General features: G+C 35.5%; 1 protein-coding gene across 2 annotated transcripts; it reads left to right on the forward strand.

Moving 5' to 3' along the window:
- The first annotated feature begins 543 nt into the window (after positions 1-543).
- On the forward strand, positions 544-16,695 carry Cops5 (COP9 signalosome subunit 5). 2 transcript variants are annotated; one of them, XM_047529814.1, is made up of 8 exons: positions 544-816; positions 3,146-3,380; positions 4,546-4,674; positions 5,266-5,331; positions 6,309-6,394; positions 11,905-12,016; positions 15,437-15,585; positions 16,460-16,695. In XM_047529814.1, exons 1-8 carry the CDS (start codon positions 674-676, stop codon positions 16,542-16,544), a joined length of 1,005 nt encoding a protein of 334 aa, XP_047385770.1. In that variant the 5' UTR covers positions 544-673; the 3' UTR covers positions 16,545-16,695. The 2 variants fall into 2 exon arrangements, with proteins under 2 accessions (XP_047385770.1, XP_047385779.1); XM_047529823.1 differs by having other exon boundaries at positions 685-824.
- Positions 16,696-18,313: the final 1,618 nt, after the last annotated feature.

Genomic DNA, 18,313 nt, shown 5'->3' on the forward strand with positions numbered 1-18,313 from the left:
AAGCCCATCTAAAAACGAGGCGCCAGGCGATTTTACGAGCCTGTGGGATTTTACTTATGGGCAGTGAATCATCTTAAAACAGAATGACATATTTGTCTTCCTCTCCAGAACTAGAATCCAGAACTACTTCCATCTCGTTTTTCAAAGGCATTCTTATTTTTCAGTCTTTCAAAGAACTGATTTCACTTACTGTGTCCTACACCCACACACACTTTCACCCGTGCCAGCTTAAAGCTCCTCCCCAACACACTTAATATGGCGGAGGCCGCGCCTGCGCAGTATGAACCTAGACGGCCAAATTCAGTTTCTGGCATAATATTACAAGCCCTTCTTCCGGTACGAAAGGCTATACCATTCTTAAATCGAATCATTGTTTTCTTCCTAATTCACACATACAGTTTTCCAATACAGTACATTCCCATTTCAATCACAAGACTGTTCCTCTCTCCCTAATTTTTAAAGTAATCGCTTGTTACATAGTCGTGTCCCCGAAGGTCCCCTGCCATTCCGAATGGTCTGTGCCTACCTCACCTCCGGTGCTAGGTGTCATGGCTGCTCCAATAGTCTATTAAGAGTTTGCACCTGAGGTGAGGAAGGTCTGAAGCCCACACCTGGAGACCCAGAGAGCTGAAGTTCGTGTGGTTATAGAGGCGACAACTCCGATTCCTTGGCGATGGCGGCGTCCGGGAGCGGTATGGCCCAGAAAACCTGGGAATTGGCCAACAACATGCAGGAAGCCCAGAGTATCGATGAAATCTACAAATACGACAAAAAACAGCAGCAAGAAATCCTGGCGGCGAAACCCTGGACTAAGGAGTGAGGAGGTCCCTGGCGAGACGCAGGGGTGGGACGGGATGGCGGGAATTTAAGAGACCCAGGGAGAGTGGGAATCGAAACGGGTGGAGAGTTTTTTTTTTTCTTTCTTTTTTTTTTTTTTTTTTTTTGTTTGTTTGTTTGTTTTGTTGTTTTTTTTAACGGGAAAGTGAAGGATAGAAAGAGAGCTTTTGATTTGCCTTTATCCTTGATAATGACGCCTAAGCCTCTCGGCGGGGGCCTGTTTGACTCCCCTTTTTTTAATCTATTTACCACCCGAGGATGTAAAGGAAGAACAAGCAGTGATTTAAACTGACACTTTTCAACATCTTTCTTGTCACATATACCACACACTGTGGTGAACCGGGTGTCGACATGCAACTTGTTGGGGCCTTCAGCTGATCCTAAACTGGGGATTGCAGCTGCAATCAAGTTATCATGCCAAGGGTCTCAAAAATAAAAGAGACCTTTTTTTTTTTTTTTTTTATTGTTGGCAATTATTTCCGAGGCACATTGAGTCTCTGTCCAACCTCCAAAACATTATTCCACCAGTTCACATGAGCAACTATTTATAAAAATTGAGTTTAAGGCTCTTTGCTTCTTAGTAAAAGTCTATGTATCCCTGAAAATGATGATAGGTCAGGGGAGCGTTCTTTACCTATAACATTTACCCTTTCTTGAGAGCAGATTTTATTAGGAAGAGAGTAAAAAGAGCACAAAGGACCCTATCTAATGAAGAGATAGGAGAAATGTGGTCAACAATAGAACATACTTCATCAGCCTTACAGTTTTTTACAAAGTTAGCCTTAACTGTCCACATATTCAATTTCAGCAGTGTTTATTGAGAATTTAATATGAGCCAGGCATTGAGCTAGAGATTTTCATGTCATTTAATCTGCATGAGAACCAAATACTGTATTTCCATTCCTTTTTTGCAAATAAGAAAATGCATTAAGAAACTTACTTCATGGTCACACTGGGGCAGTAGACCTAAGACCAAATCTCACAATTGTCACTGAACTAGTTGACCTTAGGAGATTAATTTCATTTATCTGTAATATAGAAATAAGACCTACCTATTGGTGTGATGTCATGAAGATTAGATGAGTTAATGTATTAAAAGAATCTAGAATTATGTAATGGGAACACATTAACTATTGTGTGTGTGTGTCCTTGTGTCTTGTGTCACCACCCCCGCCTTTTCCCATTAAAGGGTAGAGCCAAGATTTTAATTCATGTCTTGACTTCTAAAAGCAGGTCTCCTTATCTTTCAGCTTGTGATTGAAATCTGGCAAATGTTCGGATTAAACTTGGTTGTTTTCTGTAGGCAAGCTTCTTAAAAGGCTTCCCAAGAGACATTTACTGACTGCTTTGTACAGCCTGGTTAGATTGCCTGATCATCTGCTTGCTTCTATGGCAGGCTCTGCTTTCTAGGTTGATGTAGTCTGTTTGGAAACTATCAGCTTGCCTCACTGATGCTCTCATTATATTCCAGTTATCTTCAGCTGCATCAGTGATATCAAAATATATTTTTTTATTCAAGAATGTATTCATCTCCAATGATGAAAAACTCTGGAATAGCAATCATAGAAGTAGGGATATTAGGTCTATTTTTTTATTTTGAGGCTGATATCACAGAGGGAAACCATGCCCTTCAACATACTATTCAAGAGTACCATAATGGAGGCTGGGGAGATAGCTCAGTTGGTTGAGTGCTTGCTTCGCAAGCACAAGGCCCTGGGTTCAATCCCTAGCACCGCAAAAGAGTACCATAATCCTAGTAACAGCACTTAGGGTTTTAGTATGTGTCAAGCACTAAGCTAAGTATTTTATACACATTTTTCACCCTAACAACTTTGAAGTATAAATAAGAAAACTGAGGCACAAACATTAAGTGGTTGGCCCAGCACCACAGCTAGAGCATGGCAGTGCCAAAATTCAGACTTCAGTGTGGGTGTTAGAGTCCACATTCATAACCATTAGGCCAGAAGGTTACACTTGAGAAGGGTTAGACACAAACATTCAACCTCAGAATCAGAAATATGCTGATTCCAAGTCAAGGTAGAAAAAGCCTATTCAACTGACCATGTTTTTCCCTCTTGAACCTTATATTTAAAAACTATTTCAGACTTTTCTCTTCCCCCAGGGGAGAATACTGTACAGGACTATGACCTGTTTATTATTTCTAGTGCCCTGTAGAAACTCCTTTTCTACTTTTTCTTTCCACATTTATCTCTGTAAATCCCTTCAGTACTTAGTATCTCATGAAAACCATCTTTTGAAATTGTACTTTATATAAAAAATTTAATTACACCATGATTTTGTTTTGTAGTCACCATTACTTTAAGTACTGCAAAATCTCAGCATTGGCTCTACTGAAAATGGTGATGCATGCCAGATCAGGAGGCAACTTGGAAGTGATGGGTTTGATGCTAGGAAAGGTGGACGGTGAAACCATGATCATTATGGACAGTTTTGCTTTGCCTGTAGAGGGCACTGAAACCCGAGTAAATGCTCAGGCTGCTGCATATGAGTACATGGCTGCATACATAGAAAACGCCAAACAGGTAAAAATGTTTTCTTAAAATTCGGTAACTGCAAAGAGTCTCAAGGTGACTTTTGAGTTTCTAAACTTAAAACTATCCTCTTTACATTAAATTTTATATTTTAAATTCAACAATTTCTATATAAAATGTATATGAGATTAAAAACATGATAAGATTTATAACATAGGGACTGAGGGTATAGCCAGTGGTAAAGCACTTTCCTAGCATGCTTAGGGTCCTGGGTTTGATCCCTAGCACTGGGGGTAGGGGGAAGATTTAGAACACAGACACCCCCCAAAAAATAAATTCTTATTCATTACCAGATGTGTGTTTAAAATCAAAAGTCTGAGCCAGGCATGTTGGCACACACCTATAATCCCAGCAACTTGGGAAGATGACGCAGGAGTATCACAAATTCAAGGCTAGTCTCAGCAACTTAGTGAGACCCTAAACAACTTGGCAAGACCCTCTCTCAAAATTTTTAAAAAAGGCAGAGGGCACTGGAGATGTGACTTAGTGGCTAAGCATCCCTGAGTTCAATACCCAGAACCAAAAAAAATAAAAAGTCTGGGGACTGAGAATGTAGCTCTGTGGTGCAGTGTATACTTGGCATGCACAAAGCCCTGGGTTCAATCCCTAACACCAAAAAAATTGGGGGAAAAAAAAAAAGTTTGGAAATGACCTAAATATTCATGAATATAAAACTAGTTAAATAAATTATGGTACATTCTTCTTAGGCAGTATTTTTTTTAAAAAGTAGTTATGTATGTATTTACTTGTATGGAGAAAACTCTAGAATAATTATCGTGTAAAAAAAAAGCAAAATATAAAACACTGTATGTGGTATGCTATTGTGTGTCTCTGTATTTATTAAATTACATGAATGCAAGATACCTCTGTAAGATTATGTAAGCAGTCAGCAACAGGGGTGATACCTGTGCTGAGAAACCAAGTAGTTGAGGTAAAGGAGATGGGAAGGAGACTGAATACCCTTATCATTCTTGTACTTTGTTAATTTTGTGCTATGTACACATATTATCTATTCAAAGAATTCCTTTTTTTAACAAAAGCTACATATGCTAAGGACTATTCTGCATAATTTTACCATAGTGCTACATAAAACAATGACAAATATCTTGAAAATTAAACAGAAACCTAAAGCTCCTTTGTCCTCTTCATTTGTTAGGTTGGTCGCCTTGAAAATGCAATTGGCTGGTACCATAGCCACCCTGGCTATGGTTGCTGGCTTTCTGGGATTGACGTTAGTACACAGATGCTTAACCAGCAGTTCCAAGAACCATTCGTAGCAGTGGTAGTAAGTACTTTTAAACCAGTTATTAATAAGTTCTTCATGAACATTTACTAGAACAAGGGTTAAAATAGTATGGTAGCTGGGGAGGGGTGGCACACACCTGTAATCCCAGCAACTCAGGAGGCTGAGACAGGAGGATCAAGAATTCAAAGCCAGCCTCAGCAGTAGTGAGGTACTAAGCAACTCAGTGAGACCCCCGTCTCTAAATAAAATACAAAATAGGGCTAGGAATGTGGCTCAGTGTTTGAGTGCCCCTGAGTTCAATCCCTGGTACCCAAAAATAGGTAGGTAGATAGATTGATTGATTTATAAAAACATTTTTAAAAGAGATGAGCAAATTCTCAAATAGTATTCTTAAATGATATAATAATTAAATGTAATCTCTAAATTTACTGTGAGAAATTTCTGTGTTTAACCATTTCATTGAACTTTCTGGTGTTTTGGCTTGGTTATTTTTTCCATATTGTTTGGTCATTTATTGTATATGTGCACAGTGTTACATATACATATGTATTTCTAGATTTATATTTGAATAAATGGAGGCATATAATTTATATTGATAGATATTAAATATTAAGTATATCTTTCTTGTAGATTGATCCAACAAGAACAATATCTGCAGGAAAAGTGAATCTTGGAGCCTTTAGGACATACCCAAAGGTAATTTCTAAAATTATGTCGGTATACTTTTTTAAACTCCCAAATATTTCACTTATTTTTAAAGTTTTGGCATGATTAGTATCTCCTTCCTAAAACAATTTAATATATTTAAAGTAACAATTAGGGCTAGGGTTGTGGTTCAGTGGTAGAGCAGTTGCCTAGCACATGTGAGGCCCTGGGTTCCATCCTCAGCACTGCGTAAATTAAATAAATAAATAATCTTAAAAGTATCGTGTCAATCTACAACAACAACAAAAAATAAAGTAGCAAACTAACACAAACTTTTTTTAATTTTTTTTTTTTTTTTTTTTAGTTGTAGGTAGACATGATACCTTTATTTTATTTATATGAGGTGCTGAGGATCAAATCCAGTGCCTCACACATGCTAGGCAAGTGCTCTACTGCTAAGCCACAACCCCAGTCCCCTATAAATTGTCTCTTAACAAAAGAAAATACATTTATGTCATATGTTGTTAATTTTGCTAGGAAAGCAACCTTTATTTAATAGTATTTGTGTGACTGGCATTCTGACAGGCACTAGAGAAAGAACAAGCTACAGTTTCCTTCTCTGGAGGGAACTTGTAGTCTGCAGTACATAATGCATAGGTATATATCACCTAAGGTGGAGAAAAATTAATCTATAAGCCAAATCCAGACTACAGCCACAAAATTGGGTTAGAGAAGTTAGATGAAATATACTTTTTTTCAATTACAAAATGTTTTAATGAATAAAGGTAGATTGAGTAAAATAAAGAAGTTCCTTTACCTCTCTTCTTAATGTGTTCCTCCCCAAAGGTAACCCCTGTTAACAGCTACTTTTAAATTCAACTACTTTGTGTGTGTGTGTATTTTGGAATATTTATGTTGAATATTTGTCTCTCCAAAATTAATGCTCCTATAAATAAAAAGCTGCATAGAAAAAAAATTTTCTTGGGTTTTTATTTTGTTTTTTTATCTTCTGTTTTATTTTTGTGCAGGGCTACAAACCTCCTGATGAAGGACCTTCTGAATACCAGACTATTCCACTTAACAAAATAGAAGACTTTGGTGTACATTGCAAACAGTAAGTAAATTAAAAAAAAAAAAAAAAGTGTCTGAATCCAGTCACAGGAAACCTCAGAGCTGATCCAGCTCAAGCCCTTTATTTTACAGATGAGAAAAAGACTGACAAAATGCATTTCATACGATAACACCTTCTGAAATAATAGTTTAAAACGTGGATTTAGGATAATGTTAAAATTTTTATTGATTGTTTTAATATAGCATGTTATTTGCCTTTCAAACAACCTAAAACATTTTTTCAGTGTACATGATATTTGACCCAAACCAAAATTAACGAGTGAGAGATATATTCAGGGCCAGCCTGACACTAGCATGCTTGTAGTCCTTGTCCCACTTAGCAGACTCTTTCTATATATTTGCATGCCAAATTTAAGCCATATTTAAAAAAAAAATCACTGAATTATATATATATCCTTTTTTAAAATGCTAGACTTCATGGTATACAAATTACATCTCAAAAAAAAATTTTTTTTAATGTATTTTTTAGTTGTTAATGATCTTTTATTTTATTTATTTATATGTGGTGCTGAGAATCGAACCCAGGGCTCACACATGCCAGGCAAGCACTCTACCAATGAGCTACAACCCCAGCCCCTCAAAATTTTTTTAATGTTAAAGAAGCCAGTGAAGTCAGTTTTCTTTACCTTCTACATATATCTTAGCACCTTTCTATCACCTTCATCCAAGCCACAACTAGTCCTACACATACACTTTACCTCTTAAAGTTGTTTTCTCAGCCAAACCGATTCTGTTAAAATGTAAGATTGTGGTCCTTCTTAGAATAATTTCCCATCTTATTCTTTCTAAGAATAAGATCCTAAAGCCTTACCATAGACTACACAACCCTATGTGGTCTAGCCCCTACATTATCTCAAGGTTCATCTCTTAACACTGACCTTTGGTTCTCCCCAGTTCAGCAGTACTGACCTCTACCGTTTCTCAGATATATCCCGCAGGCTTCTGCTTCAGGGCTTTTGTACTTACTGTTCCCTCTACCTGGAACTTTCTTCCTTATTTCCATATGGCTCTCTAACTATTTTAATCATTGACTATCTGTTTAAGGTCATCTTGACAGAAAATGTTCATTGGTCATCCTCTCTCAGATAATACCTTCCTATCACTTTGTGTCTACTTTATCTACTTTCTTTTTCTTTGTAGCACTTGTTGCCATCTGGTATGTTTGCTTTCTTATTATTGAACATGTGGATTTTATGGGAACAGAATTATTAGCTGCTGTAACCTTGCTTTTAAAACAGCAAGGCACACAGAAGAGTGGGCACTAAAAAACACCTCGTATCCCAACTTCAAGGAATATCTTGACTACCCATGTGCTACTTACTGTACTGCTCTTATTTTTCTGTTTAGAAATTCTTAGAAAATTCAGATTCTCTAGAATTGAGCTTTTAAATATTCTGGTATTATCTCTGACATTGTCCTATAATAACTACCTTTACCCTAAATGTTTAGGATTAAGCATTTAATTTGCCCTTTTGAAAAGAATGTAAACTATTTATATTTAAGAGAATTGCTTCTAATCATGGAAACCTTTGCTGCAAATTCTCATTTTCTGAGTAACAGTCAATTGTGTTTTCATATTTATATATGCATATTTTTTTTTTCTATAACCTAACAGAGCTACTTTCCCTGTTTTTCTTTCTGTTGTTTCATTCTTTTGTCTTCCTTAAATAACTTTCTTTTGGCAAGTACTCTACTTGCTATTCTGAAATAGGAGCCTATCAGAGAGGAGTAGCTACTTTGCTAGTTCCTACATTGCTAAAGTCTAGAATTTTGAACCAAAAATTGCTAGAATATTCAAAACCATTCTCTTACTTTGGATTGATTCCTAAATAAGAAAGAGTAAAGACAAGTAAATTACTGGATTTATTTTGGGCAAATATTCAGGGAAACACAGTGCCAGATCAAAAGAACAAGGGTTTTGCATAGGCTAATTATACATCCACTTCCTAAATTATTTGATGATGAGTTATTATTAGCAGTTTATATTGGATTTTCTTTTTCTTACCTTAAATCCCATCCATATCATAATGCACACTCAAAGTCTTGGGGCATTTTTTTGGTTGTTTCGTTTGTTGTTTTTTGTTTTGTTTTGTTTCATTTTGCAGTGCTAGGGATCAAACCCAAGGCCTCACACATGCTGAGGAAATGCTCTATCACTGAACTGACTACCAGCCCTCAAAATCTGTTTTAAGGGGCTCCAGTTGTAGCTCACTGGTAGAGCACTTGCCTAGCATATGCCTAGCATATGTGAGTCACTTGGTTTGATCCTCAGCACCACACAAAAATAAATAAAATAAAGGTATTGTGTCCACCTATAACTAAAAAAAAAAAAAAATTTAAATCTGTTTTAAACAGTGAATCTGATGTGTTAACTATTTTAACTTTAAAAAACTTTAGTGGAACTAGAATACAAAGGGTTTTTGCAGTGTTGAGGATCAAACCCAGGACTTTATACATGCTAGGCAAGCACTCTTATTACTGAGGTGTGTCCTCAGCCCCAAATATATTTTTTTTTAATTTGCTTGTATTTTATTAGTATTATAAGTACACTGTTTAAATAATCAAATGAGGGCCAAAGGAGACAGTGTGCACCTGTAGTCCCACTTACTTGTGAGACTGAGTGAGGTAGGAGTTTGAGGCCAGCCTGGACAACATAGTAAAATTCTGTTTTTCTTGAAAAAGTCAAATGATTTTATGAAACATGAAAAGCAACAGTCTTATACCTTCTTCTGTCTTATCCCCCAGAGGTAGTCACATAAAATGTTATTGTTGTTCCTTTAAATGTTTAACCCCCATGTCTTCAAACAACATGGTGATAATGTTACTTCTTGATTTTAAATACTGTTCTGTTTTTCAACTCTGTATCTGGGATATTTTAGGGGAAAAAACACATTTTATCATCCTAAGGATTTAAAACAGTAATTATGTTAAGGTGATCCATAAATTTGAAAACAAAGAGTCTATTCAGGACCCTCAAATTTGAGTTCCCTATTTTCCACTTTTTTTTTTTTTTAAGTTTTGAGACAGGGTCTCTGTCACCCAAATTGATAGTATTACAGGCATGCACCATCAGGCCCTGCTTATTTTCCATCTTTTATGAATCTAAATATCCTTTATTATATTTATCCTCTCCTTCCCCCTGCCCCCATGTCTGTGGTTTAACTCCTCCTTTCTAAAAGTAACCTTTTCCCTTGAGTGCCTGCCCCCATCTCTGCCTCTAACTTTTTCCTCAGTCTTGGGGCCTCACTTCTTAAGTGCTCTCCTAAATGTCAACACTTTATATTTAAAAACATAGACTGAGGTTTTAGTAATGGACATAACTGTTTTATTATCCTTTCTCTGCCTCTTGCTAGCTGTGTAGCTTTGAGCAAGATCTTTGTGTTAGTCAGCTTTACATCACTATGATAAAATACCTAAGATAATAAACTCATAAGAAGGAATGATAGGGCTGGGGTTGTGGCTCAGTGCCTAGCATGTATGAGGCACTGGGTTTGGTCCTCAGCACCACATATAAATAAATGAATAAAATAAAAGTCTATAAACATCTAAAATTTAAAAAAAAAAAAAAAAAAAAAAAGATACTAGGGGGGAAAAAGAAAGAAAGAATATATTTTGGCTCAGAAGTTTCATGGTTCATTAGTTCTGCTCTCAGGCCAGAAGGGCCTGTAGCAAAGCAGTACATCATGCTAAAACCATGTGGTAGAGAAAGCTGCTCCCCTCATGGTGTCATGGAAGCAAAGTAAGAAGTAGAAGGACCAAGGCCCCAATATCTCTTTTAAGGGCATGCCTCTAATGACCTAACTTCCTTCCACTAGATTCTACCTCCTAAAGATTCCACCACTTCCCAGTGGCGCCACAGGCTAGGGATCAAGAATTCAACACGTGGGCCTTAGAAGGACACTCCAAATCCAAACTATAGCAGTCTTTAATCTTTGAATCTGTTTCCTTGTCTGCAGATAGAAGATAATAAATCCTTTCCTTACGGTTTTGGGAAAGATGAAATCAGAATATAGGTGGGACATAATAGATGTTTGAGATACTATTCCACTTCCCACCTTTCACTGCTCCTTTTCTATCTTTGGATATACACAGGTGTCTTAGTCTTGAAAAGGCCTTCACTTTATTCTGATGTCTTCAGTTTTTTATTTTTTATTTCCTCACTGCTGAACTTTAATCAATGGGAATTTTTTATTGTGTACATGTCACTTTTATCTTTTGTACCACTACCCCAGAATCTGAACCTTTATCTCTTCCTATCTGTCCCACTCCAATGGCTTCCTTTCTTCATCCTACCTCCATTTTTTTAACCTCTAGCACCTAATGGTATTACCACAGTCAGCTTTCTAAAACATCCCTTTGACTATATCATTGCTTGACTCCAACACCTTCTGTGAGTCTTAAGTACCTAAAGAATAAAAAATTTAAATTTCTTAGCCTTTTATGTAACATCTTCCAGCAACTGGACCTCCGTATGGCATTATAAATTTCCCTCACAATATACTTCCACTCTTGCTAAATTGTCTGGCCAAGCCAATTCGCTTATTACTCTTACATGTTTCCTTTTCATGGATGATGCTCTCTACATCATGCCTTGTGTTCTTAACATAGCCACACCATAGACTCTTATGAGCGTTACCTAAAATCCTGCCTTTTCCCTGGGGATTTGCAGCCAGTTGTAGCTCCAAATGACCATTTGACATCCTCTTTAGAGTACTCATTATCTTTAATACTCAATTGGTAATTGGTTCTTTTTATATATGCACTTTGGCATCACTTACTGTTTTTCAACATATTTCATTATATTTAAATTTTTTGATTCATACCACTTTCCCTATATAAATGGTGAGTTCCTAAAATAAAGAAATTTTTGTGCTTCTTTGTATCCACTAATGTACATAACCTACTGAGAGTTAAAATTTGTTACTTTTAAAATATGTATGTTTTTTAGACATTAACCAAATTTTCCTAGCTACAATCTGATTATAAATTAAGCACCTTTGGAAGCAGTAGACATTCTTTTAGGCACCTTAGGACATACTTTAAGGTTTTCTTTTCCAAAAAGTAGTAGCCCCTAATCAGAGAATTAGAAAGGGAGAAATGAGGAATACACGTGTCACTTTCAGTGTATTTTAAAAGGCTAATAAAAATGATAGTAAATCCTAAAGAGGCAACTCATTAAGCTTATGTACTGTTAGAATTTATAAAACTTAATAACACAAACATATCATTCAGAAATTCTTATTAGTAATATTTTCTTGGAAATTCTGGGCTTTACAGAAGGAAAACATATAAAACAGAAGTTTTATAGATAGAAGATTTGAAATCACAACCCCTGAAGTAAAAGAAACCATGGTTACCTTTTATTCTATTAGACTAAAAACTAAAACATGACTATTAGAATTTAAAATATAATTTGCTTAAATTTGGCTATGACTTCTGTATGTTGTAATTGAATATTCTTTTACTTATTCAGTTTGTGCTTTTGTTTCATAGATATTATGCCTTAGAAGTCTCATATTTCAAATCCTCTTTGGATCGCAAATTACTTGAGCTTTTGTGGAATAAATACTGGGTGAATACACTGAGTTCCTCTAGCTTGCTTACTGTGAGTATTCTACTTATAAGGGATGCATTTGAATTTTATATATGCTATAAAAGCTGTTTATTATTTGAAACCCCCTTCCACACAAAGGCTGTACCCAACTTGCCCAAAACACAAGGATTGGGATGGCATTCTGCATTGCTAAGTAGATCAAAATGCTAGGAAAATCTAAGGTCTGTCATATGCCAGAGAGACCAAGTATAAATGGCAAATAGAGTGGCCAGATCAGGGTGAGATCTGCTGTGCATGCCTTAAAGAGATGTATACAGAGGCTGGGGTTGTGGCTAAGTGGAACAGCACTCACCTAACATGTATGAGGTTCCACATAAAAATAAATAAAATAAAGGTATTGTGTCCATCTACAAGTAAAAATAATATAAATGTTTAAAAAATGATGTATAGTGGAAAATACAAATATTTGTTGTATCAGATGTCTTTTGGACCACAGTTTCAAGTAATAGGACACTCAGAGAAATAAGAAAGGGAATCATGGTGGGAGTGTAGCTCTGTGGTAGAGTGTATGCTTGTGGTAGGTCCTGGGTTCACTCCCCAGCACCAGGAAAAAAAAAAAAAAAAGAAAGAAAGAAAGAGAAGGGGAGGGAGGGAAAGAGAGAGAGAGAGAGAGAGAGAGAGAGAGAGAGAGAGAGAGAAGTAAAGAGGGAAAGAGAAGGGAAGAGAGTTAAATAAGTTGCAAAGCCTAGGAGTAGAGCTTACCTTGGGCACAAATAAGTTTACATTCAAGCATTTACAAAGTCTCGAATTTTTTTCTCTCAGCTCTATCAGTTAGTTTCAGTTTCAGGTTTCATGTGGAAGCAAGATGGCAGCTTTAGCCTCAGATCTCCCATTTTCATGTTCAAAATAGGAAATCAAGGGCTGGGGTTGTAGATCAGTGGTAGAGCGCTTGGCTAGCATGGGTGAGGCGCTGGGTTCTATCCTTAGCAGCACATACAAACAAATAAATAAAGATTAAATTCTTTAAAAAAAAATTATATCAAGAAATACATTTACCCGTGCATATTCTCAGGCAAAGAAAGCCTCATTGTTTCTGACTGAATTTACTTAGGACACATGCTCATCTACTTAGACCTTGCTATAGGCCAAGGGAATGAAGTCATTGAGTGCTGCGCTAGGGTGGAGGCAGCTCCTTCAGGAGCATACTAAGCTGGGGAAAGAGAGGTCCCAGAGAGAAATCAGAAGACTATTACTTTAAAGCAACAGATAGAGGGCAGCAAAAAAAATAGCTATGTATTCACTGAATGTTTTTTGATTGTATCACTAAAACCTAATACATTTAGAAAGATATCTGCTTAATAGTTTTTTCTATATTTAGAATTTAGAAACAGTTTTTTACTTTTTTTAAAAAGTAAGCTATTTCATTTAGTGCAATGTACATAGTGGTTAGAACCATATTTGGAATAAAATAAACTGGGTTAGAAAACACCTGTGCCACTTTAGTAGTTCTGAGTGACCTGAGTTATTTAATGTGACTGAGCCTTTGTTGGGTATAAAATGATGATAATGCTACATACATCATTAAATACACTGAGGAAGTTAGGACTTAATATAAAGCAATTAACCAAAAGCCTGGCATATAATAAAGTCTCAGTAAGTGACTTTTGTTTTGTTTGGTGCATTATATACACAGAAAAAGACTCACTTAAGTCTATTTATAGTGATTTTAAACAATTCTGACAAGGTTTCTGTTCTTACTGCTTATCCTCAGTAGTCAGAAGTAGTAGATTAGAAAGAAGAGATTGGATCAGAATAGCAAACATTGTTTCCTTTGTGCCAAACACTGCTAAATGCTATATATTTGTTGTTTCCTTAGAGGCAAATGTACTAATAGCAGCCAAAAGTGACACCTGATGGCAAGCAGTGAAAACACTGTAAGACCAGAGCAGTCTGAGCCTTTGTGTAAAGACAAGCAGATCTATCTACTCAGCCCTGTGGCTATCCCTGTATTATAGGTTTGCATATACAAGGACATTAATAATCAATTAAATTTCATTTCCATCCTTTTTGTGGTTTTACATAATTACAGCATTTGAAGAAAAAGTTTGGAAATATGTGTTCAGCTTTTTCTCCAGCTAAAGTAGTTAATTATAGCATGTAACCAAAAAACTACCAGAAAAAAAGTTATTTTCTAATTTAGGAAAATAGTTCCTTATATTCATTCTGTATGCACTGGAAATGTAATTTGTATTAAAAAAAAAAAAAAAGAAATGTAATTGGTTGTATTTTATTGTAATTTTAATAATAGCTATTTCTAGTGACCCACATTTTCATGGCTTAAGTAGCTTCTGATTGTGAAGTGGTCTATAAGCCTTAAGAGTTTTTTCCAAGTCTATGGTGGAAAATTATTGATTTCCTAAACCACTTATAGCCAGACAAAAGGAACACAGTTGCATCTTTTAACAATATCATAAGTTTGTAAAATCATTAGAAGAACAAGTAACATTTTAAAGGACCCTCTTATAGCTGTGATGACAGCAAATAACTTCTCATGTTTGGTGATGAATCTCTGTTTCCTGTATACTATCTTAAAAATTGAGCAAGTAGGATAATGTTCTTTTTTCTGCCAAGTTGTTATTAATCTTCATTCTCTTCTGTCAAAGATTTAGGAAAGAAATGTAATACATTACAACTTCACCTTCGTGATTTTTTTTACATTTTACACTACAACACAACTAAAAAATTATACCCCCTAAGTATATATTTTAAATATTATAATTAACTGTGTACTTGTAACTATTAAAATTTTTCCTTTTAAAAAGGATGTAATATTCTAGAAAAATAGTATAAACCAGTTTTCCAAATGTAGGTATGCATGTGAGAATATAGCATTTCTCCAAGGTATAACTGCTCATAGTTGGGTGGAATAATTACAAGTGGGTTTATTTTCTTCTTTATATTACTCTACATTTTCTAAATTTTCTGTGATAACTATTAATTTTATAATCAAAGTCTAAAATATTTTTTAAATATTGTGATAAGTACTATTCTAAAAGTTCAACAAGAACACTAACAAAATTAGCTAACAATTATTAAGCCTTTTCTAGGTGCCATGCACCATTCTAAGAGGATATAAAACTTCATTTAATTTTCATGACAGTCTTAGGTAAAAATTATTGCCACCCTTTCCCATTTTCAGAAGAGGACCAAGAGGTGCACGCCAGGCTTCCGATCTAATCTGCAGTAGGGTTAGAACCTAGACTCAGATCTGTGTATTTCAAAGCCTCCCATAACAACAAATATTATGATAAATTGATCAAAAAGAAAATTTCAAAATTTAATCTTAAAATTGTAAAAGGAGAAGTATCTACATTCTAACTCCTTAAATTTAGAAGCAGTTCTTGTAGATGAAGAACATTTTAAATTGTGTTTTTCATATTGTGCCCTGATACAATGCTATTTTCTCTACAGAATGCAGACTATACCACTGGTCAGGTGTTTGATTTGTCTGAAAAGTTAGAGCAGTCAGAAGCCCAGCTGGGTCGAGGAAGTTTCATGTTGGGTTTAGAAACACATGACCGAAAGTCAGAAGACAAACTTGCCAAAGCTACAAGAGACAGGTAAGAGGAAGATTCTTGACCCTAACTTTTTCTTTCAAAATTTGCAAATAATAGTAAGATTCAAATTCCTTATGGTTTAGCTCGGTTTTAACTTAGAATGATACCCGAATATTAAAGCCTTGGAACTTTGAAGAGTTGTCATATGCAGATTTTAACTTCAAAAATTTAGGAGACATTATATTAAAACATTAAAGGCACAAATCAATGATCTAGTTCTGGGTATTGTGGTATACACCTACAATCCCACTTACTCCAGAGACAGGGAGGGGGATCACAAGTTAAGGCCAACCTGGGCAATTTAGTAAGACCCCATGTCCATAAAAAAGGTCTAGGGATGTAGCTCAGTGGTAGAGCACTTACCTAGCTCATGTGAGGGCTCTGGGTTCAATCCCCAGCACCACAAAAAAAAAGAAGGAAAAAAAAGCATAGGATTATTTTGTAAATTATTCTAAATGAAGGATAAGGTTTTATGTAATATTAGAATCCTATAGTTACAGATTAATGTGTCATTAATATATAATTTATATATACTATTGTACATAGTACAATTTTCATAAATATAATAATATATAATTTCAATTGTCCTCTAAAACAGAACTTTTCCCAGAGCTGCTGACAAGTAACAAAATTAACTATTTGGAATTGTATCCAATTTTACATTGTCATTCTTTTGTGAAGGTTCTAGTAAATAATGAAATAGGTTTAAAGATATGCAGAAGGCTAAAATTCACAAGGGTCAACTTTAGATTTGTATGGTTTGGGAATATGAATGAAACTGAAAAAATATTGGAAATGTAGAGATGAACGTGAGAGGAGAATTGCATGTTTGAACCATTTTTAGTTTGTGATATTATATGATGTTTTTTCTTTCCAGCTGTAAAACCACCATAGAAGCCATCCATGGATTGATGTCTCAGGTTATTAAGGATAAACTGTTTAATCAAATTAACATCTCTTAAACAGTTGCTGATAGTACTTTTGCCTGAAAACTGGTATGTGAAAAATACTCAAGTAATACTTTTAAAACGAGTTACCAAAAATCTGATTAGAAGTATAAGGTGCTCTGAAATGTCCTGAATATTAACATCCTGTAATAAAACTCTATAAAATGAAATTGTCTGTTTCATTGTTTCATGGGCAGAATTGCATTGTTTTTCTAGTATCCTTTAATGCTCTCGAATATGAAAAAAAAAAATTAGACCCTTTCTATTTTTTGAAGCATGGTGCCTATCTAAATTAATGAATTTCAACCTTTCACTTGACACACTTATGGCCAGAACCACTTTTCATTTTTGCCTATACCTTCTTTTGAAAGTCTGTTAGTAAAAATAAAATTTAACATTTTTATATTCCTATAAAATAGCAGCCAAGTCAGACCGAAGATCATTTTCCTGAAAATCAAGTAAACTTATTAGAATTAGAACAAACCTAGCCCAGAGTATTCAAATGTTCGCTAGTGATTTTCCTGAACCAGGCCACTGGTACTCTCTCTGGAGATAAACTGAACAAGCTGAACATGAGCGCTGTCCTCACAGAACTTAACTATGGAGTCTAAGGCTAAGTTGACAAGCACATAAGTACACTATTGTGAAGGGAGAAATAAAGTGTGCTGGTTAATTCCTGGGAGAAACACTTCTTCCAAAGAGGGCTTAGCGAGGTAGTCTTCCCAAAGGAAGTGACCTGACCAGGTAAAACTTGAAGGAAAGGAGGACTACCCAGAAAAGGGTAATAAGTAGGCAATCACTATTACAGGTAAAGAATACAACAATGAATTACTTTCTGCCCGGTGGTCTGGGGCAGAAAGCTTCAAGGAAATGAGATCAGTTTGACTTGAAATTATCTGATAGAAGGATAATTTCTGATTAATTATCCCATAGAAGATAGGAGATAATTTTCTGATTAAAGGAAGGTAGGTCCTACAAGGGGTCTTTTGTTGGAGTTGATCCTAATAGCAACGAGGAGTTAGAGTTATAAACAGCAGAAATGTTCTGCATTATTTTTTTTTAAGAGCATTCTAAAGATTTGGCAATAAAGGCTGGGTGAAAAAGGATGAAATAACCTTTGTAATAAAGAATCAATAAAGGGGCTGGACACAGTGGTGCATGCCTGTCAGGAGGCTGAGGCAGGAGTCACAAGTTCAAAGCCAGCCTCAGCAACTTAGGCCCTAAGAAACTCAGCAAGACCCTATCTAAATAAAATATTAAAAAGGCTCAGGATGTGGCTTAGTGGTAATCACCCCTGGATTCAATCCCCAGTACTCCCCATCAAAAAAACGAAGAGAGGGCCTAAGACTGAATCATGGAAACATCAAATTTTTTTAATGGGCAGAAAAGAAGACCACAGAAGCAAGAAAAAAAAAAGACCTTTAAGAAAGAATTTAGCCAGTGATTTCACATGCTGCCAAAAGGTCAATAAAAATGGTCTAAAGGTTTTCTAAGCTTTAGAAATAAGGCAGTCTTTGGTTAAAATGAGAAAGTTAGTGCTGGGTTGTGCTCAGTGGTGGAGTGCTTGCCTTGCATGTATGAGGCACTGGGTTTGATTCTCGGCACCACATGTGTATAAATGAATAAAGGTCCAACAACGATTTAAAAAAAGGAGAAAGCTAATTAACATTAGCATTCAAATGCAAATACTATATGGACAGCCAGTATGTGAGCATTTTGGACATGTTTTATTAAGTAAAATTATACACTTAGAATTTCATGACTCAAACTCACCTCCATTTTTA

The sequence above is a fragment of the Sciurus carolinensis genome, chromosome 1 (assembly GCF_902686445.1).
Source record: "Sciurus carolinensis chromosome 1, mSciCar1.2, whole genome shotgun sequence".
Taxonomy (NCBI): domain Eukaryota; kingdom Metazoa; phylum Chordata; class Mammalia; order Rodentia; family Sciuridae; genus Sciurus; species Sciurus carolinensis.